The sequence below is a fragment of the Mesoplodon mirus genome (genome assembly GCF_964341445.2).
Source record: "Mesoplodon mirus genome assembly, chromosome: 5".
NCBI classification, from domain to species: Eukaryota; Metazoa; Chordata; class Mammalia; order Artiodactyla; family Ziphiidae; genus Mesoplodon; species Mesoplodon mirus.
This window is the reverse complement of record NC_138980.1, coordinates 402,615-428,850: the sequence shown is the minus strand read 5'-3', so window position 1 is coordinate 428,850 and position 26,236 is coordinate 402,615. Positions and strand designations below refer to the sequence as shown.

At 45.1% G+C, this 26,236-nt stretch overlaps 1 protein-coding gene across 4 annotated transcripts in view; it reads right to left on the bottom strand.

The window, feature by feature from the left end:
* Window positions 1-6,626, bottom strand: part of FLT4 (fms related receptor tyrosine kinase 4) — a 40,323-nt gene extending 33,697 nt beyond the window's left edge. For all 4 annotated transcript variants that reach the window (XM_082621287.1, XM_082621288.1, XM_082621289.1 and 1 more), the window contains exon 1: window positions 6,550-6,626. In XM_082621287.1, the coding sequence (XP_082477413.1) occupies window positions 6,550-6,616 (67 nt within the window). In that variant the 5' untranslated portion in view covers window positions 6,617-6,626. The remainder of the gene's footprint in view (window positions 1-6,549) is intronic.
* Window positions 6,627-26,236: the final 19,610 nt, after the last annotated feature.

Sequence of the window (26,236 nt, the reverse complement as noted above, 5' to 3'; positions counted from 1 at the left end):
TAACTGGAGCTGCTCCAGGTGCGCTCGTTCCCCCTGGAGGTGGCACAACCCCAGGGCTCCAAGCCTACCTCTGAGCCCCCCACCCTCCCTGGCACCCAGGGGACTCTGCTTCCCAGATGTCTCCTGCCAGGCGCCCCCAGCCCTCATACCACACCACCCACTGAGGAGGACAGCGAGCCACAGGGCACAGAAATATCCCCAGCCCAGATGAGCAAGTGTTAAGAGTATAGAGGATTCCCGGTGCTGGCAAGGATGTGGACAAACAGGCACTCACAGTAATAAAACAAATGCTCATATACTCTGACCCCCAAATTCTGCTTACCCCAATATACCCTGTTACAACAACAGACAAGAGCAAACATTTTCTGTATGCCACCACAGCCTATGCACTTGTGCATACCACAGCCCTCTATTGCCCCCCTGAGGTGGGTACTATTCTTACCATTTTGCAGATGAGAAAACTAAGGCACAGAGGTTAACTTGCTAGTCAGAGGTTATCTTTGGGGGACAGGATTATGGGAAGCTGCTATTTACTCTCTACTTCCTCAGAACCAGCACCAGAGGCAGTATGGCTGGAACCACCAGGCCTGCCCCCCTCGTCTCCCTGCCACTTGGCAAAGTGCTTTGCACTCACAGAGCTCGGACGCTTAGCAGTAGATGCCTTCCAGCCCGAGTGCCACCCCTAGACATTCTGGGGCTGCCCTTTCCAGTCCCCTTCTTTGCCACCCCACTGCCTGGCTAACCTCAAAATCCCTCCTCTGGCTCACCACACCAGTGTCTCCCCACTGGTCCAGGCTTTTCCCGGTGGTCAGAGGAGCCTTCTAGAGCACAAATCCCTCTTCTGCCTAAAACAATTTCCTGCCTCTCCGCTGCTTAGGGATGGAACCTGATCTTCTCAAGGGACTCACCAGTCACTCTCGTCACCTGCCTGGTGCCTGCTCCAGCCCCAGGGTCGCAATTTTAGTCCCCTCCTGGGGGCCTCTCTGCATGTTTCCACAGCTTCATGCAGCGGCTTGACCCACTGCACTTGACAGGTCCTCAGTGGAAGGATGAGAGGCTTTCCAGGGTGGCATCCCCAGCATGGACTTTACCCTGGATTGCTCTTGACTGGCTTTGAGGATCCAGGGGACAAAGCGACAACACACAGTGTGTGGGCACGTGTGGAGGCAAGGGATGGAGGTGCAGATGTCCTGCCCTCAAGTAGGCACATCTGCCAGGCGTAGGCCTGGGGAAAAGCAATGTGTCTAGTGGCATGCTGCTTTTGAAAGCTGTACAGGACATCAAGGTGAAAATGTCCATGAGGTGGTCAGAAATTTAGGACCCCACATGCCCACCTCTCCAGTGCTTTCCCTGGGGAATGTGGACAACACCTGCCATGTCTGCCCCTTCTTGCCCCTCAGACCCTATGCCATCTGGCACCAGGCACCAGACACTTGTCACTTCTCTCAAAGCTGCTCTAGCATCTAATGAGCCATTTCATTCCTCTGGCCTTAATTTTCTAATCTCTAAAATGGGCACAACAGCCTATGTCACAAGGTTAAAATCTTCACACACGCTAGTGTGAAGAAATTGGGTTAAGCATTTCAGACCGAGGTGTGGCTCACCGGTAGACACTCCAAGTGTGTGTGCGTCCATGTGTGCACATAAGTGCTGCTTCATACAAACGAAACTCCATTTGGTAGAGTTCAGGCTAGCTTTGAGGATGCTGCTTTACGTTGGATAAGGATAAGAGCTTCCCCTGAACCTACCTGAAAGCCTAGATTCTGTGCTCCTGGGGCACACAGGGAGTGGGAATGAAGCCCCCCTCCCGCCCTAGTAGACCCCTCTCACTTGGAGCGGCATCACCTTCTGCCTGGAATTCTCAGCAGCCTTCTGCACGTATCTGGAGCAGGAGAAAGGTCATGTGCTGAGGCTGGGGTATGTGATGGGTGCAGGCTAGGTGGATGTCAGGCTACATACGGCTGCCCTTGGGACCCTAGCAGGAGGGCCTGTACTGTCAGCCCAAGAGGGGCCGGCAGGGGCGGGTGGCCCGAGGAAGGCTCAGATCTGTGTTTTAGAGTGGTCCTGCTGAAGCAGCAGAGAGGCAATTTTGGGAAGCAGGGAGTGTTGGAGAGGCTGAGTGGGACCGTGGGCTGCCTGAGTACCCCCTGGAGGTGAGATGGGGAGGAAGGGCACCCTGGTAGATGTGAAGCTCCCAGCGCAGCATAGCTGTGGGTGCAGCCAACTGTGCCAGGCAGTTGCCCTGGCCTTTCTGGGATCAGGGCTCTGCTCTGTGGCAGCGGGACGGGTGGTGTTATCAGACAGCCCAGCTGGCTCAGAGGTGGCCCCCCAGCGCTGCTAAATCTGGGCCATGGGCTCCTGCTGCAGGAAGAGGGAAATGCAGGCAGGATGTCCTCTCCTGTGGCTGACAAGTCCTTTCCCATGAACCCATGCTGACCTCGCTGGCCACGTGGCGGGGCTCCCCCACTTGCCACCCTGAAACCTGTGCCGGCTCACTGGGCCACCACACCCCAGCCAGGCCTCGGGGATGGGGGTGGCCTGGGGCACCAGAGCCAGGCAGCAGCGTGCCTGCTGTCGGCCACACCCAGCCTCAGCAGCAGCCAGCGCCAAAGCCCGCATCTTCCTGCTCCCAGGCTTCTCCCTTTGGCGTGACCGGAAAACCGAGATCCCAGAGGAAGCCAGTGTCTGAAAAGGATCGAAACTCAGGAATCCCTGGCTCCAGCTGGACACGTCGGCTGTGTCTTGCTCAGAGGTCGGTGCAAGGAGTGTGAGAGGCTGTCCGGATCCCTCTCCCCATCCATCCCCCCTCTCTGAGGGGTATCTCAGGGCTGTGGGGCGCAGGCTAGGCCCTAGTGGAGAGAAATCTACAATGGCAGGGCGGTGGGGGGGACACCCAAGCGGCAGCGGGAGGGGTGTAAGCTAGACATAGAGAAGAACTTCCCCTCATGGCTGAGACCCCACTTAGCTTCCCTGGGTTCCCCGACTCCCCTCTGCCTCATCACACTCAAGTGCCCCCAACTTTCCTCCTCCCTGCCTTCGACTTGAGGCCCTGCCTCCCTGGTGGAGTGTCTCACCTATCCCCGCATTTCCTCCTCTTCTCAGGGTCCCCAGCTGGTAAACAATTTCATGACCTGTTCTGTTGCTTACGCCAGAGACTGGCACTTGCCCCTCTCTCTCCACCATCCCCTGCTGCCTGCTTCCCTGGCGTATCTCCTGGGTTCACCCGCAGCCTCCTTGCTGTGGACTTGCATCTGGTCTTACCCCGCTGGTGATGCCTTCAGGGGAATCTGACCAGGTGACTCCCTGCTCAGTCCTCCCCCTTCCGGGTGAGCTGCTGGCTCCTGCCACCTCCACTTGCCTGTCTCCTCCATCCCATCCTTCCGCCCCTACGAGTCTAGCCTCATCTGATCACCATCTGACTCTTCTGCCTCTGGGCCTCTGAGGAGGTCTTTGCCCTACCTGGAATCCCTTTCCGTGGAGTCTGCAGACCCCTCCAGGAAGCCCCAAGCTAGAAGCAACCCTGTGCAGCCCACAGCCACCAGCTGGGGCCCACTGGGTCACTGAGCACTTTCGCCCCTGGGCTACGATACCATGTTTGTGTTCCTGCTAGTCTGGCGCTCAGGAAACCCCTGCAGGATGCGCTTGGTGCAAATCCTCCCTAGACTGCCCGGACACTATACCTTTCAACTTGCACAGAACTGCAGTCCCCTTCCCCGGGTTGGGGTGCCACTGCCTGGGGGTCAGCGTGGGGATGGTAGAGCAAGGAGCTGGCCAGACAGTCCCCTTGTTATACCTCGTGCCCAGTCTGGTGCCTGGCCACGTGGGCACTGGGCTCTGGGGAGGCAGAGAGCCTTCAGCCTCACTGACCTGGTACCTCCGGCATGCTGGGGATGTGAGCAGCACCTACACTTGAGCCCTCAGAGCACTGAGCCACTGCTCCACAGGCACCAAGTAAGATGGGCCCAGCCCCCACATTCTGCCTGCACTGACTTGCATCCCCACCCCCACCCCCACACCTCTGTCCACACCTGGGTCTGGCTCAGGGCTGAGGAGCAGGGACAGCGAAGAGCTGGGATGGGCATGTGTGCCTCAGCCCATGGCAGGAGCCAGCATCCTCAGGCTGGGCCAACCAAGCTTCCCAGCAGTTGCCTCCTTCCCCCACATGTCCCTGAGCTGACTGCCCACTGTTCAGAGGCACAAACAGCCTCACTCTAGACTGAGCTCCAAGAGACAAAGTCTGTTGGAGGTGACCTCCGCCGCCTACCTTCTCTACAGGGACACTACTGGGGCAAAAAGCCCAACCCCAAGCACAGCCCCTCAGTGCTTGCCAGCTTGTTGCACTCCTATGCATGGGGAAACTGAGGCACAAGGAAAGGAAGAGAGGGGCCCAGGTAATATAGCAAGGAATTTAGGGGTAGAGCTAGGACAAGAGTCTCGTTCTGGGACCAACATCACACCTTTGAGGGTCAGCTTCACGGCCAGGCTGCTCACCTGCCAGCACCTGGCCTCCTACTCTGGCTGCACTGGAGTGTTTTTGCTTCTGCTCCAGTATCCCGCATCAGGCTGGCAGCTCCTCGGGCCCTCCTCAGCCCAGAAATGGGTGGTGCAAATGCAAGGCTCAGGGACAGCAGCAATGGTCTGTTCTCCATGGGACTGCTCCCCACGAGCCATGACCTAGTCCACCCCCCTTCCATGGGCCCCTTAGCTTCATTCTCTCTCTTCCCCTTCATTGCCCAACTTTGGTAAGAATCACCTGCACTCACTGTAACACTGACCTCGTCCCCCCCACCTCCTCCACCTCCCACCCTGCTCCACTCAGGAGCACCAGGACACAAGCCTCTCCTGGTTTTCCTCAAACCCTGCATGCCGAATATTCCCCGTCTCCCTGGAAGCCTCTCCCTCTCTGGTCCCCTCCTTGGGGGAGAGGGTCCCATCCTAGACCCTTTGCTCTGCTTCCGCTCCAGCTCTCCAGCCCAGCCTCTCTCCTGAGCCTTGGACACTACACCTAGTGCTTGCTGGATGTCACCTCAAGGTGGGATCTCCCACTCCTCTGCCCTAAAGCCCAGCCATGGCGCCATTCAACTCTTTCCCCACACTCATTCAGTCACTTAACACATGCTGAGCACCTGTGAGAGCCTGGTCCTGGGCAGGGTGCAGGGGAGCGAGGAAGAGCCAAGTGGCAGCCCCTCTGCTAAGACCTGCCCTGACTTGGAGGCCAGACAGATGTCTTCCTCCCTCCTCCTCCCCCTAGGTTCACCCACGCCTTCCTCACCTCCACTATCCCCAGCTCTTCAGCCCATATAGGCACAGAGAACAGAGCTCTGTTATTCCAAAGACCTGGGTTGACCATTTCCCTTATTACTGGCTTCCCGGGGACTTTGGGGGAAGTTATAAGTGTCATTGGTCTAAGTGTGCCCATCTGTAAAATGGGTCTAACACTCCCTTGTGAGGATTAAAAGAAATGAAGCATGTAAAGCCACTATTCAATGCCCATGGTGCTTAAAAATAGCGAGGTCCCCATCTCTCCCTTCAGACCTCCCAGAACTCCTCCCTCCACCACTGGGGACCCATTACCCCTCCTCCACCTTCTGATTTCCAGGGTCACCAGATCTTGCATCAGCTTCCAGCTCATCCTCCCCTCATTCCTGATGCTTTATACTGACATCTCCGAACAACCATACCCCCCTGCTCCCTCCCTCAGCCCCCACACTCTCTTCCCTCCAATCCCTCAGCAGCAACCTCCAGTCATGTTCCCATCAGAAACCAGACCTTGCCTCTCCTGTGTTTAAGACCCGTCCTTGTCGGCCCCTGCCTTATGATCCAAGATCCTTAGCTTGGCCTTCCAGGGTCCTACCCCCCATCAGATACGGCGAGGGCCGGCCCCTGCCTCTTCTGCCATGCTGATCACTTACGAGTTGCCGACTCAAGATTCGCCTCAAGTTCCAACAGGCACCTGCGCCCAATCCGCCCCACGGCACCTATCTCCCACGATCCCGAGCCCCTGCCCCCGCAGTCCTTGGCCTGGGGAAGTTAGTTCCCTCTAGGTCCTCGAGGACCGATCTCGAGCGCAGACTAGAGGTGTCGGGAAGTGCGCACCCAGGTCTACGACCCGGCGGGGATTGCAGCCTCTGCGCGGGGGGACAATGCCCAGTGCTCCCGGGTCCGAGGACAGAGCAGTGCGGTGCCTGGACTCCGCGGGAAAGCGTGTAAGCAAGCGAAGGATCCAGGCTGAGGGTGCAGCGCGAAGGGGCCCAAGTCCGAGGGAGCTGAGCCACAGACTGTGGAGCGCAGTCGGGGACTGAGCACCACCTCTAAGCTGCGGTGCAGCCCCGCGCCCCGTCCCCGCCCTTTCCTCATCCCGGCAAGCCCGGCCCGACTCGCCGTGCTCCTTCCGGTGTCTGAATCCCTGGCTCCCGACCCTGTGTCGTGCCGGAGGGTCCCGCGGGCCCTGTCCCCCGCCCGTCTCCCATCGGTGAGGTCCCACCATTTGCCCAGGGAAAACGTCCCCCCTCGTGGCCAGCTGTACACTGGGGCAGGCGGAGGGCTCACCACGCTCGCTGTCGAGCAGTCCGAGGCAAAGCCACAGGCGCAGGCACAGCGCGGCACCCCGCTGCATCTCCGGCCGCTGTGGCTCGGGTCAGATGAGCGACCGCGGCTCGGGCTCTGAGTGTGGGAGCGCGGCAAGGCGCGGGCGGGGCCGGGGCGGGGCTGCGGCCGGGGCGGGGCGGGGCCTGGGCGGGGCTCCCTGGAAAGAGCCTGGCATCTAAAGCAGCCCTCGCACCTCTCAGTCCCGCCCTGCCGCCTAGGGAGAATCCCTCCTAGACTGGAGGGTTGCTGGCTTTGCACTGTGGAGGGAAGGCTGGTCCGAGCCCCACTTCCAAATCCACCGCAGCCCTTCATGCCGGCCCTGGGGCTGCTCCGGCCAGTCCTTCATTGTGCGCTAAAAAAGGAATGAATTCCGCCGTCAAGGTTGGACAAAATGTGGCACTACGTATTTTTCTGTAATTTTCTTCCATCAATAAATGCTATGTTTACCACTAGCTATCTACTTTACGTTTGGTAGTGTATATATGTCCATGCCACTTGCAGCCGCATAGCACAGGGAGATCAGCGCCTGCTTTGTGACCACCCGGAGGGGTGGGATGAGGAGGGTGGGTGGGAGGGAGACGCAAGAGGGAAGAGATATGGGGACATATGTGTATGTATAGCTGATTCACTTTATTATAAAGCAGAAACTAACACACCACTGTAGGGCAATTATACTCCAATAAAGATGTTAAAAAATAAATACTATGTTTAAAGCAAGAAAAAATGAGCAATAAACATATTTTAAAATAGCAATATATCAAATATTTGAGAACATTCGGCAAACTTTATGTTACCGTCTACGTCGTGTAGCTGGAGGCTGTACCCTTGGGCCAGGCACCCAGTATAACCGACCTCCATCCTGCAGGCATGTCCTCTTTAGATTTCCTCCAAATAGTTTTGCTCTGAGCTCATTCATAAGTCCTTTTATCAGGTGACATTTTGCTCTCTGACTTGGCAAACCTCTCACAGACTTCCTCTCTCTTTTCGGTTCTGTCTCTAGAATTTTCCTATTTAAAAACAAATCCCATGAGGATGACTATCTCCCTCTCCTGCTTTTTTATTCACACTTTTACTATCCCTCCCCTTTACCCACCCCTCGCAAAAGTCCATTCATCCTTGCCAAAAACTATTGTTGATAACAACAGTTACCAAATCTCAAGTGCAAGTAAGAATGGAATATATTAAGTTGTAATCACATATAGATGGTTTAATAAGTAATGTTGGGGAAAGTAGGCAACCAAATAAATGACGTTAGATTTTTTTTCCTCAACCATATATTGATTTTCTTTCATTTTTTGTTTGGTCTTAATATATGGAAAGTATATATCAATGTATTATAAATGTAAATTTTAAAGCAAACACCTATGTTTCAACCCTCCAGATCAAGGTATATAGAATGGCACTAGCTTTCCAGAAGCCCTCCCTTTCCCCTCCCTAACCCCCAAATCCTGGCTTTATCATTTCCCTGCTTTTCTTTATCATTTTATTGCCCAAATATGTTTTACTTGTTTTTTAACCTTACTTAAATAAAATCATCACACATATATTCTTTTGCTCAGCATCTTTTGTGAGATTAATGTGTACTGCTGTGAAGACCTATACTTCACTCATTTTCATTGCTGCATAGTCTTCTGTGTGATACAGCATAGTTCACTTGTCCATCTACTGTTGATGGAAGTTTGAGTTGTTATCAGTTTCCAACTTTTGCTGCTACAAACTTGCTTTTATATGTTTCTTGCTGTACATGTGCCCTCTTCTCTAAGTTATGTGTCTAGGAATGACACTATTAGGTCGTAGTATATGTATCTTCAACTTTGTAGATGGTACCAACTATCTTTTTCATTATTTGTATCGTTTTGCACTCCACAGCAGTATAACTAGCTCCCTGTGCCCCACATCTTCGCTGACACTTGTTGTCAGTTTTAATTTTTAAATTTAGCCGTTCTAGTTGGTTTGTAGTGGCATCTCTTTATGATTTTCGCTAGCTTTTTCTTAATTAATGTTGAGTTTGAGCACATTTTTACAATGGTCCATTTGGATTTCATGTCTTTCGCTTCTTAGTACTACCTTTTTCTTATTTATTTGTAGTTCTTTATATATTTTGGATATGAGTCCTTTGCCAGTTCTCGTTATTATTGTTCTGGTTATTATTGCTGTGCATCTCTTTGTTTTCTGACTTTAGGGTTTATGGTGTACATTTTTAACTCATAGTGGTCTACATTAAACTGATAAATATACCACTTCATGTATAATACAAAAACCTTACAACAGTTTTACCTCCATTCTTCCCTCTCAGCCTTTATGCTACTGTTGTCATTCATTTTATTTGTATGTATCATAAACCCCACAATATATTGTCATTACTTTTGTATAAGCTAGTCACTTATCTTTTAAAGACATTTAAATAGAAAGAAAAATATTATATATTTATTATTTATGATCTCATATTTTCATCAGGTATCATCAGGTATCAATTTCCTTCTGCCTGGAGGACTTCTTTTAACAATTCTTTTACTCTGGGTTTGCTAGTGATGAATTCTTTCAGCTTTGGTATGTCTGAAAAGTCTTTATTTCTTCTTCTCTATTCTGGGACTCTGATGATATGAATATTATGAATATTAACAACTTGTTATTATCCCATACGTTCCTGAGAGTCTCTCCATTATTTTTTAACCATTTTATTTTTTTAAATTGTGGTAAAATACACTAAACAGAAAATTTAGAATTTTTTTCAATTTTTATTTAAAATTTTTTTTATTGAAATACAGTTGATTTAGCATGTTGTGTTAGTTTCAGGTGTACAGCAAAGTGATCTGTATATATATATATTTTTTTCTTTTTTAGATTCTTTTCTATTATAGGCTATTACAAGATATTGAGTATACTTTCCTGTGTTGTACAGTAAGTCCTTGTTGGTTATTTATTTTATATATACTAGTGTGTATATTTTAATCCTAAACTCCTAATTTATCCCTCCCCCTCTTCCCCTTGGTAACCTTAATATTGTTTTCTATGTCTGTGAGTCTACTTCTGTTTTGTAAATAAGTTCATTTGTGTCATTTTTTTAGATTCCCTTTATAAGCGATATCATATGATATTTGTCTTTCTCTGCCTGACTTACTTCACTTAGTATGATAATCTCTAGGTCCATCCATGTTGCTGAAAATGGCATTAGTCTGTTCTTTTTTTATGGCTGAGTAATATTCCACTGTATATATATACCACATCTTCTTTACCTGTTGCTACGATTCACCTGCTGATGCACACTTAGGTTGCTTCTATGTCTTGGCTGTTGTAAATAGTGCTGCTATGAACATTGGGGTGCATGTATCTTTTTGGATTATAGTTTTGTCCAGATATATGCCCAGGAGTGGGATCACTGGAACATATATATCAAAGATATATATATATATATATATATATATATATATATATATATATATATATATATATATATATATATATATATATATATCTGAGTCCCTGATTTAAATTCCTAAAGGAATTGCTGGATCCTATGATAATCCTATTTTTAATTTTTAAAGGAACTTTCATACTGTTTCCATAGCAGCTGCACCATTTTACACACCTACCAACAGTGTGCAAGGCTTCCAATTTCTCTGCATCCTCGTCTATACTTGTTAATTCTTTTTTTTCCCCTGATAGTATCCATGCTTAATGCGTGTGAGACAGTATCTTCTTGTCATTGTGATTTGCAGTTCCCTCATGGTTAGTGATGCTGAGCATCTTTTCTTGTACTTATTGGCCATTTGTACATCTCTGGAGAAATGTCTATTCAAGTCTTTTGCCCACTTTAAAAATTGGGTTTTTTTTTCCTTTAGCCTTTTTTTTCTAGTGTGTTTCAGTTGGATAGTTTCTATTGTTGTTTTTCAAGATCCCTGGTTTTTCCTTCTGCTAACTTGTTATTTAACCCTTCCAATGAATTTTTCATTTCTGATATTATAATTTTTAGCTCCAGGATTCCAATTGATATTTTTATATATCTTCGACTTCCATGCTCATTGTGTTTGTTTCTTTGTTTTTTAAATTCTTCAACATATTTATAACTTTAAAAAATTTATTTTGTATTTTTATTTTTTCACACACACACACACACACACACACACACACACTGTGTTTTATTTTTACAAGAGATAAATAAACTGACACCAAGCATTGTAAATGGATGACCACAACAATGATTGCAATTACCAAACACGAAACACACTCATACTATGTCATAATATTTTTTAAATATTTTTTTAATTTAACAAATTTAATCAGTTATACATATACATATGTTCCCATATCCCCTCCCTTTTGAATCTCCCTCCCGCCCTCCCTATCCCACCCCTCCAGGCGGTCACAAAGCACCGAGCTGATCTCCCTGTGCTATGCGGCTGCTTCCCACTAGCTATCTACCTTACGTTTGGTAGTGTATATATGTCCATGCCGCTCTTTCACTTTGTCACAGCTTACCCTTCCCCCTCCCCATATCCTCAAGTCCATTCTCTAGTAGGTCTGTGTCTTTATTCCTGTCTTACCCCTATGTTCTTCATGACATTTTTTCCCCTTAAATTCTCTATATATGTGTCAGCATACAGTATTTGTCTTTCTCTTTCTGACTTACTTCACTCTGTATGACAGGCTCTAGGTCCATCCACCTCATTACAGATAGCTCAATTCCGTTTCTTTTTATGGCTGAGTAATATTCCATCGTATATATGTGCCACATCTTCTTTACCCGTTCATCCGATGATGGACACATAGGTTGTTTCCATCTCTGGGCTATTGTAACTAGGGCTGCTATGAACATTTTGGTACATGTCTCTTTTTGAATTATGGTTTTCTCAGGGTATAAGCTCAGTAGTGGGATTGCTGGGTCATAGGGTAGTTCTATTTGTAGTTTTTTCAAGAACCTCCATACCGTTCTCCATAGTGGCTGTACCAATTCACATTCCCACCAGCAGTGCAAGAGAGTTCCCTTTTTTCCACACCCTCTCCAGCATTTATTGTTTCTAGATTTTTTGATGATGGCCATTCTGACTGGTGTGAGATGATATCTCATCGTAGTTTTGATTTGCATTTCTCTAATGAGTAAAGATGTTGAGCATCCTTTCATGTGTTTGTTGGCAATCTGTATATCTTTTGTGGAGAAATGTCTATTTAGGTCTTCTGTCCATTTTTGGATTGGGTTGTTTGTTTTTTTGTTATTGAGCTGCATGAGCTGCTTATAAATTTTGGAGATTAATCCTTTGTCAGGTGCTTCATTTGCAAATATTTTCTCCCATTCTGAGGGTTGTCTTTTGGTCTTGTTTATGGTTTCCTTTGCTGTGCAAAAGCTTTTAAGTTTCATTAGGTCCCATGTGTTTATTTTTGTCTTTATTTCCATTTCTCTAGGAGGTGGGTCAAAAAGGATCTTGCTGTGATTTATGTCATAGAGTGTTCTGCCTATGCTTTCCTCTAAGAGTTTGATAGTGTCTGGCCTTACATTTAGGTCTTTAATCCATTTTGAGCTTATTTTTGTGTATGGTGTTAGGGAGTGATCTAATCTCATACTTTTACATGTCCCTGTCCAGCTTTCCCAGCACCACTTATTGAAGAGACGGTCCTTTCTCCACTGTACATTCCTGCCTCCTTTATCGAAGATAAGGTGACCATATGTGCGTGGGTTTATCTCTGGGCTTTCTATCCTGTTCCCTTGATCTATCTTTCTGTTTTTGTGCCAGTACCACACTGTCTTGATTACTGTAGCTTTGTAGTATAGTCTGAAGTCAGGGAGCCTGATTCCTCCAGCTCCATTTTTCATTCTCAAGATTGCTTTGGCTATTCGGGGTCTTTGGTGTTTCCATACAAATTGTGAAATTTTTTGTTCTAGTTCTGTGAAAAATGCCAGTGGTAGTTTGATAGGGATTGCATTGAATCTGTAGATTGCTTTGGGTAGTAGAGTCATTTTCACAATGTTGATTCTTCCAATCCAAGAACATGGTACATCTCTCCATCTATTTGTATCATCTTTAATTTCTTTCATCAGTGTCTTATAATTTTCTGCATACAGGTCTTTTGTCTCCTTAGGTAGGTTTATTCCTAGATATTTTATTCTTTTTGTTGCAATGGTAAATGGGAGTGTTTCCTTGATTTCACTTTCAGATTTTTCATCATTAGTATATAGGAATGCCAGAGATTTCTGTGCATTAATTTTGTATCCTGCTACTTTACCAAATTCATTGATTAGCTCTAGTAGTTTTCTGGTAGCATCTTTAGGATTCTCTATGTATAGTATCATGTCATCTGCAACCAGTGACAGCTTTACTTCTTCTTTTCCGATTTGGATTCCTTTTATTTCCTTTTCTTCTCTGATTGCTGTGGCTAAAACTTCCAAAACTATGTTGAATAAGAGTGGTGAGAGTGGGCAACCTTGTCTTGTTCCTGATCTTAGTGGAAATGCTTTCAGTTTTTCACCATTGAGGACGATGCTGGCTGTGGGTTTGTCATATATGGCCTTTATGATGTTGAGGAAAGTTCCCTCTATGCCTACTTTCTGCAGGGTTTTTATCATAAATGGGTGTTGAATTTTGTCGAAAGCTTTCTCTGCATCTATTGAGATGATCATATGGTTTTTCTCCTTCAATTTGTTAATATGGTGTATCACGTTGATTGATTTGCATATATTGAAGAATCCTTGCATTCCTGGAATAAACCCCACTTGATCATGGTGTATGATCCTTTTAATGTGCTGTTGGATTCTGTTTGCTAGTATTTTCTTGAGGATTTTTGCATCTATGTTCATCAGTGATATTGGCCTGTAGTTTTCTTTCTTTGTGACATCCTTGTCTGGTTTTGGTATCAAGGTGATGGTGGCCACGTAGAATGAGTTTGGGAGTGTTCCTCCCTCTGCTATATTTTGGAAGAGTTTGAGAAGGATAGGTGTTAGCTCTTCTCTAAATGCTTGATAGAATTCGCCTGTGAAGCCATCTGGTCCTGGGCTTTTGTTTGTTGGAAGATTTTTAATCACAGTTTCAATTTCAGTGCTTGTGATTGGTCTGTTCATATTTTCTATTTCTTCCTGATTCAGCCTTGGCAGGTTGTGCGTTTCTAAGAATTTGTCCATTTCTTCCAGGTTGTCCATTTTATAGGCATAGAGTTGCTTGTAGTAATCTCTCATGATCTTTTGTATTTCTGCAGTGTCAGTTGTTACTTCTCCTTTTTCATTTCTAATTCTATTGATTTGAGTCTTCTCCCTTTTTTTTTCTTGATGAGTCTGGCTAATGGTTTATCAATTTTGTTTATCTTCTCAAAGAACCAGCTTTTAGTTTTATTGATCTTTGCTATCGTTTCCTTCATTTCTTTTTATTTCTGATCTGATTTTTATGATTTCTTTCCTTCTGCTAACTTTGGGATGTTTGCGTTCTTCTTTCTCCAATTGCTTTAAGGCATTTAGGTTGCTTCCATTACCTGGCTATTGTAAATAGTGCTGCAATGAACATTGTGGTGAATGTGTCTTTTTGATTTATAGTTTTCTCTGGGTATATGCCCAGAAGTGGGATTGCTGGATCATATGGTAATTCTATTTTGAGTTTTTTAAGGAACCTCCATACTGTTCTCCATAGTGACTGTATCAATTTTCATTCCCACCAATAGTGGAAGAGGGTTCTTTTTGTCCACCCCCTCCCCAGAATTTGTTGTTTGTGGATTTTCTGATGATGCCGATTCTAACAGGTGTGAGGTGATACCTCATTGTAGTTTTGATTTGCATTTCTCTAATAATTAGTGATGTTGAGCAGCTTTTCATGTGCGTCTTGGCCATCTCTGTGTCTTCTTTGAAGAAACGTCTCTTTAGATCTTCTGCCCATTTTTGTATTGGGTTGTTTGTTTTTTTAGTATTAAGCTGCATGAACTGTTTATATATATTGGAGATTAAACCTCTGTCCATTGATTTGTTTGCAAATATTTTCGCCCATTCTGAGGTTTGCCTCTTTCCATTTCCGTTTCTTTAACAAAAAAGAAAGAAAAAGAGGCAGAACACTAATGTGCATAAAATATGCCTCTTGAAACTGTCTTTTTGAAATATGGACGTCTTTTGAATTTTTTGGTCGATATATGACCCCAGGATTGGTTTTCAGAGCAGGTGTCATTTACAGGCCTGCAATGATTTTGAATATCAACTGACCATTAGCGCTGGGATTAAAGCTGCTGTTGTGTGAAACGGCCACAAGGTGGCAGCAGTTCTCCCTTACCAAATCTGGTTACTAGGACAACAGAGCCTCAATGGAAGTCGTGTTCTAAGTTGTCATTTAGAATGGAATGTGCCAGGAGAAAGCCCCTTAAGTTTGTCTCACTACTTGTTCGTTTTTTAAATTTAATTTTTTTATTTTTTATCACAGCAAGTTTGATTACAATGTTTGGCTTGTTGTAGGTGTGCAAGATGTGGTTCTTTTACACATATACATATGTCTGTTCTTCCTGGGATCCTTTTCCCATGTACGTTATGACAGAATATTGAGTAGTCTTCTCTTGGTATTCCGTAGGTCTTTGGTGATTATATATTTCACCTGTGTTTGTATATGTCTGTTAACCCCAATATCCTAATAGATCCAATCCTCACACCTTTCCATTGGTGAACCATAAGTTTGTTTAATGAATCTGTGATTGCCCTACTCTGTGGAAATATCTGCACTGGTATCCATTTTTAGGTAACACCTATAAGTGATATCATACGATATGTGTCCTACTCTTTCTGACTTACTACAAGTCACGTGATTACCTCTAGACTCATCTACGGTGCTGCAAATGGCATTGTGTCCTTTGTTCCTTGGCTAATGTTCTGTCTTAGAGAGGTCCATTTTCTGCAAAGTGAGTCCCTGAGGGGTGAGGATTAGCTGACCAGGGCAGCCTGACCCTGCCGGCCAGCCCTCCCCAGGTGTGCCTGGGTTGAGGTCAATATAAACAGCGCTCCAGGCAGCAAGAGCCCCTGCAGCTGTGCCTGACGCCATATTCTCTGCCCCGTCAGCAGTGGCGGGGCTGTGCTGGTGGGAGGGAGTGAGGGGCCACGGCTTTGTGGGTGGCCCGGTGTGAGTGGGGCTCTGCTGGACTTTCTGCAGGAGTTGCCAGGCTGCCACCTGCTAAAGAACAGGATGTGTCACCCATACCTCCCGCTGGAATTTCTCTCTGGGCAGAGGTGAGGAAGGAAAAAAGCAGTGGGGGCCGGGACAGGAGGGGTATCTCAGGCAGGGCAATGGAAAGCTTCCAGAAGAGCGCCCGGGGCCAGGACCATCCTGGCTGGCCTGCAGGCACAAAGTTGGCCTGCATGATGTCGCTGGTGTGGCTCCACGGCCCTTTCTCTAGGCTTTCAAGTCCTTGTACATATTCAGGTGTTTTACCTGGGAAGGGTGGGAACAGTTCAGCAGCAGCTGGCCTGGGGCTCAGCTCACGTTTACTCACAGACGCCTCGGCACGGTCCCCTAGCTTTGCAATGAGGACACTCCTTGCGGGGGGTGAGGGGGGTGCTGCTGGCTGTATGGCAGATGATTCCCCACCACTGACCAATTTCAGAATTGTTTACCGCTGGAGCAAGTTCCCTGATAGGGTTTTCCTCTGTATAACTGGTGGGTTTAGTTTTATTTTTTATTTTTTGGTTCAATTTAGATTTTATTCCTCTTTTATGTATTTATAGATATAAGCATGGAAATAATTCATTCATATAAATACATCTGTGAAGGGAACAACATTTTTCTGTTTTATGTTTAAATTTTATTTTTTAAAAATTTGAAATTTAATTATATTTATGTTTTTATACAGCAGGTTATTTTATTTTTTATTTTTTTTTTTGCTTTATAACAAATTTCATCAGTTATACATATACATATGTTCCCATATCCCCTCCCTTTTGCGTCTCCCTCCCACCCTCCCTATCCCACCCCTCCAGGCGGTCACAAAGCACCGAGCTGATCTCCCTGTGCTATGCGGCTGCTTCCCACTAGCTATCTACCTTACGTTTGGTAGTGTATATATGTCCATGCCGCTCTTTCACTTTGTCACAGCTTACCCTTCCCCCTCCCCATATCCTCAAGTCCATTCTCTAGTAGGTCTGTGTCTTTATTCCTGTCTTACCCCTATGTTCTTCATGACATTTTTTCCCCTTAAATTCTCTATATATGTGTCAGCATACAGTATTTGTCTTTCTCTTTCTGACTTACTTCACTCTGTATGACAGGCTCTAGGTCCATCCACCTCATTACAGATAGCTCAATTCCGTTTCTTTTTATGGCTGAGTAATATTCCATCGTATATATGTGCCACATCTTCTTTACCCATTCATCCGATGATGGACACATAGGTTGTTTCCATCTCTGGGCTATTGTAACTAGGGCTGCTATGAACATTTTGGTACATGTCTCTTTTTGAATTATGGTTTTCTCAGGGTATAAGCTCAGTAGTGGGATTGCTGGGTCATAGGGTAGTTCTATTTGTAGTTTTTTCAAGAACCTCCATACCGTTCTCCATAGTGGCTGTACCAATTCACATTCCCACCAGCAGTGCAAGAGAGTTCCCTTTTTTCCACACCCTCTCCAGCATTTATTGTTTCTAGATTTTTTGATGATGGCCATTCTGACTGGTGTGAGATGATATCTCATCGTAGTTTTGATTTGCATTTCTCTAATGAGTAAAGATGTTGAGCATCCTTTCATGTGTTTGTTGGCAATCTGTATATCTTTTGTGGAGAAATGTCTATTTAGGTCTTCTGTCCATTTTTGGATTGGGTTGTTTGTTTTTTTGTTATTGAGCTGCATGAGCTGCTTATAAATTTTGGAGATTAATCCTTTGTCAGGTGCTTCATTTGCAAATATTTTCTCCCATTCTGAGGGTTGTCTTTTGGTCTTGTTTATGGTTTCCTTTGCTGTGCAAAAGCTTTTAAGTTTCATTAGGTCCCATGTGTTTATTTTTGTCTTTATTTCCATTTCTCTAGGAGGTGGGTCAAAAAGGATCTTGCTGTGATTTATGTCATAGAGTGTTCTGCCTATGCTTTCCTCTAAGAGTTTGATAGTGTCTGGCCTTACATTTAGGTCTTTAATCCATTTTGAGCTTATTTTTGTGTATGGTGTTAGGGAGTGATCTAATCTCATACTTTTACATGTCCCTGTCCAGCTTTCCCAGCACCACTTATTGAAGAGACGGTCCTTTCTCCACTGTACATTCCTGCCTCCTTTATCGAAGATAAGGTGACCATATGTGCGTGGGTTTATCTCTGGGCTTTCTATCCTGTTCCCTTGATCTATCTTTCTGTTTTTGTGCCAGTACCACACTGTCTTGATTACTGTAGCTTTGTAGTATAGTCTGAAGTCAGGGAGCCTGATTCCTCCAGCTCCATTTTTCATTCTCAAGATTGCTTTGGCTATTCGGGGTCTTTGGTGTTTCCATACAAATTGTGAAATTTTTTGTTCTAGTTCTGTGAAAAATGCCAGTGGTAGTTTGATAGGGATTGCATTGAATCTGTAGATTGCTTTGGGTAGTAGAGTCATTTTCACAATGTTGATTCTTCCAATCCAAGAACATGGTACATCTCTCCATCTATTTGTATCATCTTTAATTTCTTTCATCAGTGTCTTATAATTTTCTGCATACAGGTCTTTTGTCTCCTTAGGTAGGTTTATTCCTAGATATTTTATTCTTTTTGTTGCAATGGTAAATGGGAGTGTTTCCTTGATTTCACTTTCAGATTTTTCATCATTAGTATATAGGAATGCCAGAGATTTCTGTGCATTAATTTTGTATCCTGCTACTTTACCAAATTCATTGATTAGCTCTAGTAGTTTTCTGGTAGCATCTTTAGGATTCTCTATGTATAGTATCATGTCATCTGCAACCAGTGACAGCTTTACTTCTTCTTTTCCGATTTGGATTCCTTTTATTTCCTTTTCTTCTCTGATTGCTGTGGCTAAAACTTCCAAAACTATGTTGAATAAGAGTGGTGAGAGTGGGCAACCTTGTCTTGTTCCTGATCTTAGTGGAAATGCTTTCAGTTTTTCACCATTGAGGACGATGCTGGCTGTGGGTTTGTCATATATGGCCTTTATGATGTTGAGGAAAGTTCCCTCTATGCCTACTTTCTGCAGGGTTTTTATCATAAATGGGTGTTGAATTTTGTCGAAAGCTTTCTCTGCATCTATTGAGATGATCATATGGTTTTTCTCCTTCAATTTGTTAATATGGTGTATCACGTTGATTGATTTGCATATATTGAAGAATCCTTGCATTCCTGGAATAAACCCCACTTGATCATGGTGTATGATCCTTTTAATGTGCTGTTGGATTCTGTTTGCTAGTATTTTCTTGAGGATTTTTGCATCTATGTTCATCAGTGATATTGGCCTGTAGTTTTCTTTCTTTGTGACATCCTTGTCTGGTTTTGGTATCAAGGTGATGGTGGCCACGTAGAATGAGTTTGGGAGTGTTCCTCCCTCTGCTATATTTTGGAAGAGTTTGAGAAGGATAGGTGTTAGCTCTTCTCTAAATGCTTGATAGAATTCGCCTGTGAAGCCATCTGGTCCTGGGCTTTTGTTTGTTGGAAGATTTTTAATCACAGTTTCAATTTCAGTGCTTGTGATTGGTCTGTTCATATTTTCTATTTCTTCCTGATTCAGCCTTGGCAGGTTGTGCGTTTCTAAGAATTTGTCCATTTCTTCCAGGTTGTCCATTTTATAGGCATAGAGTTGCTTGTAGTAATCTCTCATGATCTTTTGTATTTCTGCAGTGTCAGTTGTTACTTCTCCTTTTTCATTTCTAATTCTATTGATTTGAGTCTTCTCCCTTTTTTTTCTTGATGAGTCTGGCTAATGGTTTATCAATTTTGTTTATCTTCTCAAAGAACCAGCTTTTAGTTTTATTGATCTTTGCTATCGTTTCCTTCATTTCTTTTTATTTCTGATCTGATTTTTATGATTTCTTTCCTTCTGCTAACTTTGGGATGTTTGCGTTCTTCTTTCTCCAATTGCTTTAGGTGCAAGGTTAGGTTGTTTATTCGAGATGTTTCCTGTTTCTTAAGGTGGGATTGTATTGCTATAAACTTCCCTCTTAGAACTGCTTTTGCTGCATCCCATAGGTTTTGGGTCGTCGTGTCTCCATTGTCATTTGTTTCTAGGTATTTTTAAATTTCCTCTTTGATTTCTTCAGTGATCACTTCGTTATTAAGTAGTGTATTGTTTAGCCTCCATGTGTTTGTATTTTTTACAGCTCTTTTCCTGTAATTGATATCTAGTCTCATAGCATTGTGGCCAGAAAAGATACTTGATACAATTTCTATTTCCTTAAATTTACCAAGGCTTGATTTGTGACCCAACATATGATCTATCCTGGAGAATGTTCCATGAGCACTTGAGAAAAATGTGTATTCTGTTGTTTTTGGATGGAATGTCCTATAAATATCAATTAAGTCCATCTTGTTTAATGTATCATTTAAAGCTTGTGTTTCCTTATTTATTTTCATTTTGGATGATCTGTCCATTGGTGAAAGTGGGGTGTTAAAGTCCCCTAGTATGAGTGTGTTACTGTCGATTTCTCCTTTTATGGCTGTTAGTATTTGCCTTATGTATTGAGGTGCTCCTTTGTTGGGTGCATAAATATTTACAAATGTTATATCTTCTTGGATCGATCCCTTGATCATTATGTAGTGTCCTTCTTTGTCTCTTCTGGTGGTCTTTATTTTAAAGTCTATTTTGTCTGATATGAGAGTTGCTACTCCAGCTTTCTTTTGGTTTCCATTTGCATGGAATATCTTTTTCCATCCCCTTACTTTCAGTCTGTATGTGTCTCTAGGTCTGAAGTGGGTCTTTTGTAGACAGCATATATATGGGTCTTGTTTTTGTATCCATTCAGCCAATCTGTGTCTTTTGGTGGGAGCATTTAGTCCATTTACATTTAAGGTAATTATTGATATGTATGTTCCTATTCCCATTTCCTTAATTGTTTTGGGTTCATTATTGAAGGTCTTTTCCTTCTGCTGTGTTTCTTGCTTAGAGAAGTTCCTTTAGCATTTGTTGTAAAGCTGGTTTGGTGGTGCTGAACTCTCTCAGCTTTTGCTTGTCTGTAAACGTTTTAATTTCTCCATCAAATCTGAATGAGATCCTTGCTGGGTAGAGTCATCTTGGTTGCAGGTTTCTCTCCTTCATCACTTTAATTATGTCCTGCCACTCCCTTCTGGCTTGTAGAGTTCCTGCTGAGAGATCAGCTGTTATCCTGATGGGGATTCCCTTGTGTGTTATTTGTTGTTTTTGCCTTGCTGCTTTTAATAGGATTTCTTTGTGTTTAATTTTTGACAGTTTGATTAATATGTGTCTTGGCGTATTTCTCCTTGGATTTATTCTGTATGGGACTCTCTGTGCCTCCTGGACTTGATTAACTATTTCCTTTCCCATATTAGGGAAGTTTTCAACTATAATCTCTTCAAATATTTTCTCAGTCCCTTTCTTTTTCTCTTCTTCTTCTGGAACCCCCATAATTCGAATGTTGGTGCATTTAATGTTGTCCCAGAGGTCTCTGAGACTGTCCTCTGTTCTTTTCATTCTTTTCTTTTTATTTTGCTCTGCAGCAGTTATTTCCACTATTTTATCTTCCACGTCACTTATCCGTTCTTCTGCCTCAGTTATTCTGCTATTGATCCCATCGAGAGTGTTTTTTATTTCATTTATTGTGTTTTTAATCGATGCTTGATTCATCTTTAGTTCTTCTAGGTCCTTGTTAACTGTTTCTTGCATTTTGTCTATTCTATTTCCAAGATTTTGAATCTTGGAAATAGAATCTTGGATCATCTTTACCATCATTATTCTGAATTCTTTTTCAGGTAGACTGCCTATTACCTCTTCATTTGTTAGGTCTGGTGGGTTTTTATCTTGCTCCTTCACCTGCTGTGTGTTTTTGTGTCTTCTCATTTTGCTTATCTTACTGTGTTTGGGGTCTCCTTTTTGCAGGCTGCAGGTTCATAGTTCCTGTTGTTTTTGGTGTCTGTCCCCAGTGGCTAAGGTTGGTTTAGTGGGTTGTGTAGGCTTCCTGGTGAAGGGGACTAGTGCCTGTGTTCTGGTGGATGAGGCTGGATCTTGTCTTTCTGGTGGGCAGGTCCACGTCTGGTGGTGTGTTTCGGGGTGTCTGTGGACTTTTTATGATTTTAGGTAGCCTCTCTGCTAATGGGTGGGGTTGTGTTCCTGTCTTGCTAGTTGTTTGCCATAGGGTGTCCAGCACTGTAGCTTGCTGGTCGTTGAGTGAAGCTGGGTGTTGGTGTTGAGATGGAGATCTCTGGAAGATTTTCGCCATTTGATATTACGTGGAGCTGGGAGGTCTCTTGTGGACCCGTGTCCTGAAGTTGGCTCTCCCACCTCAGAGGCACAGCACTGACTCCTGGCTCCTCAATTTGGGATGATTTGTTGTCTATTCATGTATTCCACAGATGCAGGGTACATCAAGTTGATTGTGGAGCTTTAATCCACTGCTTCTGAGGCTGCTGGGAGAGATTTCCCTTTCTCTTTGTTCTCACAGCTCCCCGGTCTCAGCTTTGGATTTGGCCCCGCCTCTGCGTTTAGGTCACCAGAGGGCGTCTATTCTTCGCTCAGACAGGACAGGGTTAAAGGAGCAGCCGGTTAGGGGACTCTGGCTCACTCAGGCCGGGGGGCGGGAGGGGCACGGGGTGCGGGGCAAGCCTGCAGCGGCAGAGGCCGGCGTGACGTTGCACCAGCCTGAGGCGTGCCATGCGTTCTCCCAGGGAAGACTTCCCTGGCTCCCGGCACCCCGGCAGTGATGGGCTGCACAGGCTCCCAGAAGTGCAGCGTGGACAGTGACCCACGCTCGCACAAAGGCCTCTTGGCAGCTGCGGCAGCAGCAGCCCCAGCGTCCCACGCGTGTCTCTGGGGTCCCTGCTTTTAGCCCGGCTCATGCCCATCTCTGGAGCTCCTTTAAGCAGCGCTCTTAATCCCTTCTCCTCGCGTACGAGGAAACCAAGAGGGAAGAAAAAGTCTCTTGTCTCTTCGGCTGCTCCAGAGTTTTCCTGGACTCCCTCCCAGCTAGCTGTGGCGCATTAGCCCCCTTCAGGCTGAGTTCTCACCGCCAGCCCCAGTCCTCTCCCTGCGCTCTGACCGAAGCCCGAGCCTCAGCTTCCAGTGGCGCCCACCCCAGCAGGCGAGCAGACAAGCCTCTCGGGTTGGTGAGTGCCGGTCGGCACCGATCCTCTGTGCGGGAATCACTCCACTTGGACATACCCAGGTACGTGGGGAGTTTCCTTCCTTTTGGGAGGTCTGAGGTCTTCTGCCAGCGTTCAGTAGGAGTTCTGTAGGAGTTGTTCCATGTGTAGCTGTATTTCTGGTGTATCTGTGGGGAGGAAGGTGATCTCCGCGTCTTAATCTTCCGCCATCTTGAATCTCGAGTCCTGGCTATTTTCATGTGCTTTAAAGGCGATTCCAACCTACCTCTTGAAGTCTGATTCCTGGAATTCTGCCTCATTTTCAACGCCTCCTGGTTGCCTTCCTTCAACAGATTTTTGGATGATAGTTGTCCTTTATAACTCTTCAAGTTTCTGAATTGTTGTGCCCCTGAGCTCCATTTGTCAACACACATTTTTGTGAGCTGACTGCAAAACCGCAGGATTGCTTCAGGCCCTATTCTGGATCTGGGGCGGCAGGCTGAGACTTTGGTTAATTCCGCTTCCTAATGGGAAATTAGAGTGACTTGTGCCCGTCCAAATGCCTACAGCTTGGCTCTCATTGGTTCCCCCTCTTCATTTTCTCCCTGGGAACATGTTGCAAACTGTGCGAAACAGGAGGTTGAAGGCACTGACTCCCCAAGTAGGGAGATTGAGAGTAAAGCGCCTGGAATGTCAAACCTGAGCAACAGGAGAGGAAAAATGAGGAGGGTTTTAGAAATCTTTCCGAAGCACATGGTGCCCCATCCTGTGTCTTTCACAGGCATGTTTTAACTACACCAAGATTGCCTTAAACCTGGAGAGTAGAGGCACATGGCATGGGTGGAACGCATTATTGCTTTAAAGGTCTACATTTGGTCCCCCAACCTCACCAATCGTCTCAGGCCCAAGTGTCCAGCCTTTTGTCTCTTCCAGGTGTGGGTGTGCATGTGGTCAATGCAGGATGCATCAGAGCCTTTGAACGAATTGTGTAAGAATTTTGCTGTTTCTGTGTTTTGTTTTTGAAATTTATTTTTATAATGGGGTTGAGCTGATTTTCACTGCCATGTTTATGCCGCTCTAGGCACTTGATTCCCTTATGGAGTCATATCAGTACATAGGTTTTAAGATTTTTACTAGTCAGATATATTCCTCTGCACGGAATAAGGTGTGTTGAGTCCATTTCACTGAGCAAAGTGTAGGTCTTGTCTATTACATATTTGGTTTATGGAACGGTACCTGTGCTAATATCAAACTCTGGTTTTATGCATCACCCCACCTCACCCTTCCCCTTAAGCAGGCATAGGAGTGTTTTCTAAATGTGAGACTCTGTTTTGTTTTCTACTTTAGTTCATGTGTAGCCATTTTACATTCCCTTCATAAGTGATATCTTAGGATAAGTTTCTTTTTCTGTGTGACTTATTTCACTTAGAATCATCGTACCTATATCCACCCATTATGCTGCTACTGGCCTTATGACATTGGTTTCATGGCTGAGGGATATTCCATGGTACGAAAGTACCACAACTTCTTTATCCATTTTTGTATTTCCTGCAATATTTGAGGTGTTCTGAGGTCGAGGTGCTTGTAAACAGTGCAGCCGTTAAATTTGGGGTGGCTGTGTGTCTTTGATTTTCAGGTTTTCCAACGTATACATCCATGAGTGAAAGTGCCCTAGGCTCTGTAGCTGAGTTGTTTAGTTGTTTTTGGGAAACACCAGGCAGTTCTCTGGAGTGAGTGTCTGCTGGCAATTTTCCTCCCTACCATCTTCGTAAGAACGCTCCCTTTTCTCCATGGCCTGTCCTGCTTTTCTGGTTTGTACAATTTTTTCGGATGTCCCTTTTGACCGGTGGGAAGTGAGACTTCTTTTTAGTGCGTATTTGCATTTCCCGCTTGCTTGGTTGGCCACAAAGCGTGTATGCGTTTTTTCCTCAATATGTTCTGGAAAACACGCATACGCCCTCTTTGGCCAAGTGCATCATTGTGGAAGTTCTGCCGATTTTCATGTGCTTTAAAGGCGATTCCAATCTACCTCTTGAAGCCTGTTTCCTGGAATTCAGCCTGGCTTTCAAGTCCTCCTGGTTACCTTCCCTCAACAGATTTTTGGATGATAGTTGTCCTTTATAACTCTGCAAGTTTCTGAATTGTTGTGCCCATGAGCTCCATTTGTCAACACACATTTTTGTGAGCTGGCCGCAAAACCGCAGGATTGCTTCAGGCCCTATCCTGGTTTTGGGGGCGGCAGGCTGAGACTTTGGTTATTTCTTCTTCCTGCCAGGAAAATAGAGTGACATGTGCCCGTCCACATGCCTACAGCTTGGCTCTCATTGGTTCCTCCTCTTCCCTTTCATCCTGCACACAAGTTGCAAACTGTGAGAAACAGGAGGTTAAAGGCACTGACTCCCCAACTGGGGAGATTGTGAGTAAAGTGTCTGGAATGTCGAACCAGAGTACCAGGAGAGGAAAATTGAAGAGCGTTTTAGAAATCTTTCCCGATCACACGGTGTCCCATCCTGTGGGTTTCGAATGCATGTTTTAATTTTACTAATATTCCCTTAAACCTGGAGAGTAGGGACCCATGGCATGGGTGGCACGCATTATTGCTTTAAAGGTGTACATTTGCTCACCCAGCCTCACCAATCCTCTCAGCCCCAAATGCCCAGCCTTTTGTCTCATTCAGGTGTGGGTGTAGATGGGGTCAGTCCAGGTTGCATCAGAGCCCCTGAACGAATTGTGTAAGAATTTCGCTGTTTTTGTGTTTTGTTTTTGAAATTTATTTTTATAATGGGCTTGAGCTGATTTTCACTGCCATGTTTATGCCGCTCTAGGCACACTTGAATCCCTTACGGAGACATATCAGTACATAGGTTTTAAGATTCTTACTAGTCAGATATATTCCTCTGCGCGGAATAAGGGGTGCTGAGTCCAGTTCACTGAGCAAGGCGTAGGTCTTGTCTATTACATAGTTGGTTTATGAAAAGGTACCTGTGCTAGTATCAAACTCTGATTTTATGCATCAACCCACCTCACCTTTCCCCTTGAGCAGGCATAGGAGTGTTTTCTAAATGGGAGACCCTGTTCTGATTTCTACTTTAGTTCATGTGTAGCCTTTTTACATTCCCTTCATAAGTGATATCTTAGGATAAGTTTCTTTTTCTGTGTGACTTATTTCACTTAGAATCATCGTACCTATATCCACCCGTTATGCTGCTACTGGGCTTATGACATTGATTTCGTGGCTGAGGGATATTCCATCGTACAAAAGTACCACAACCTTTTTATCCATTTTTGTCTTTTCTGCGATATTTGAGGTGTTCTGAATTCGGGGTGCTTGTATACAGTGCAGCCGTTAAATTTGGGGTGGCTGTGTGTCTTTGATTTTCAGGTTTCCCAACGTATACGTCCATGAGTGAAAGTGCCCTAGGCTCTGTAGATGAGTTGTTTAGTTGTTTTTGGGAAACACCAGGCGGTTCTCTGGAGTGGCTGCTG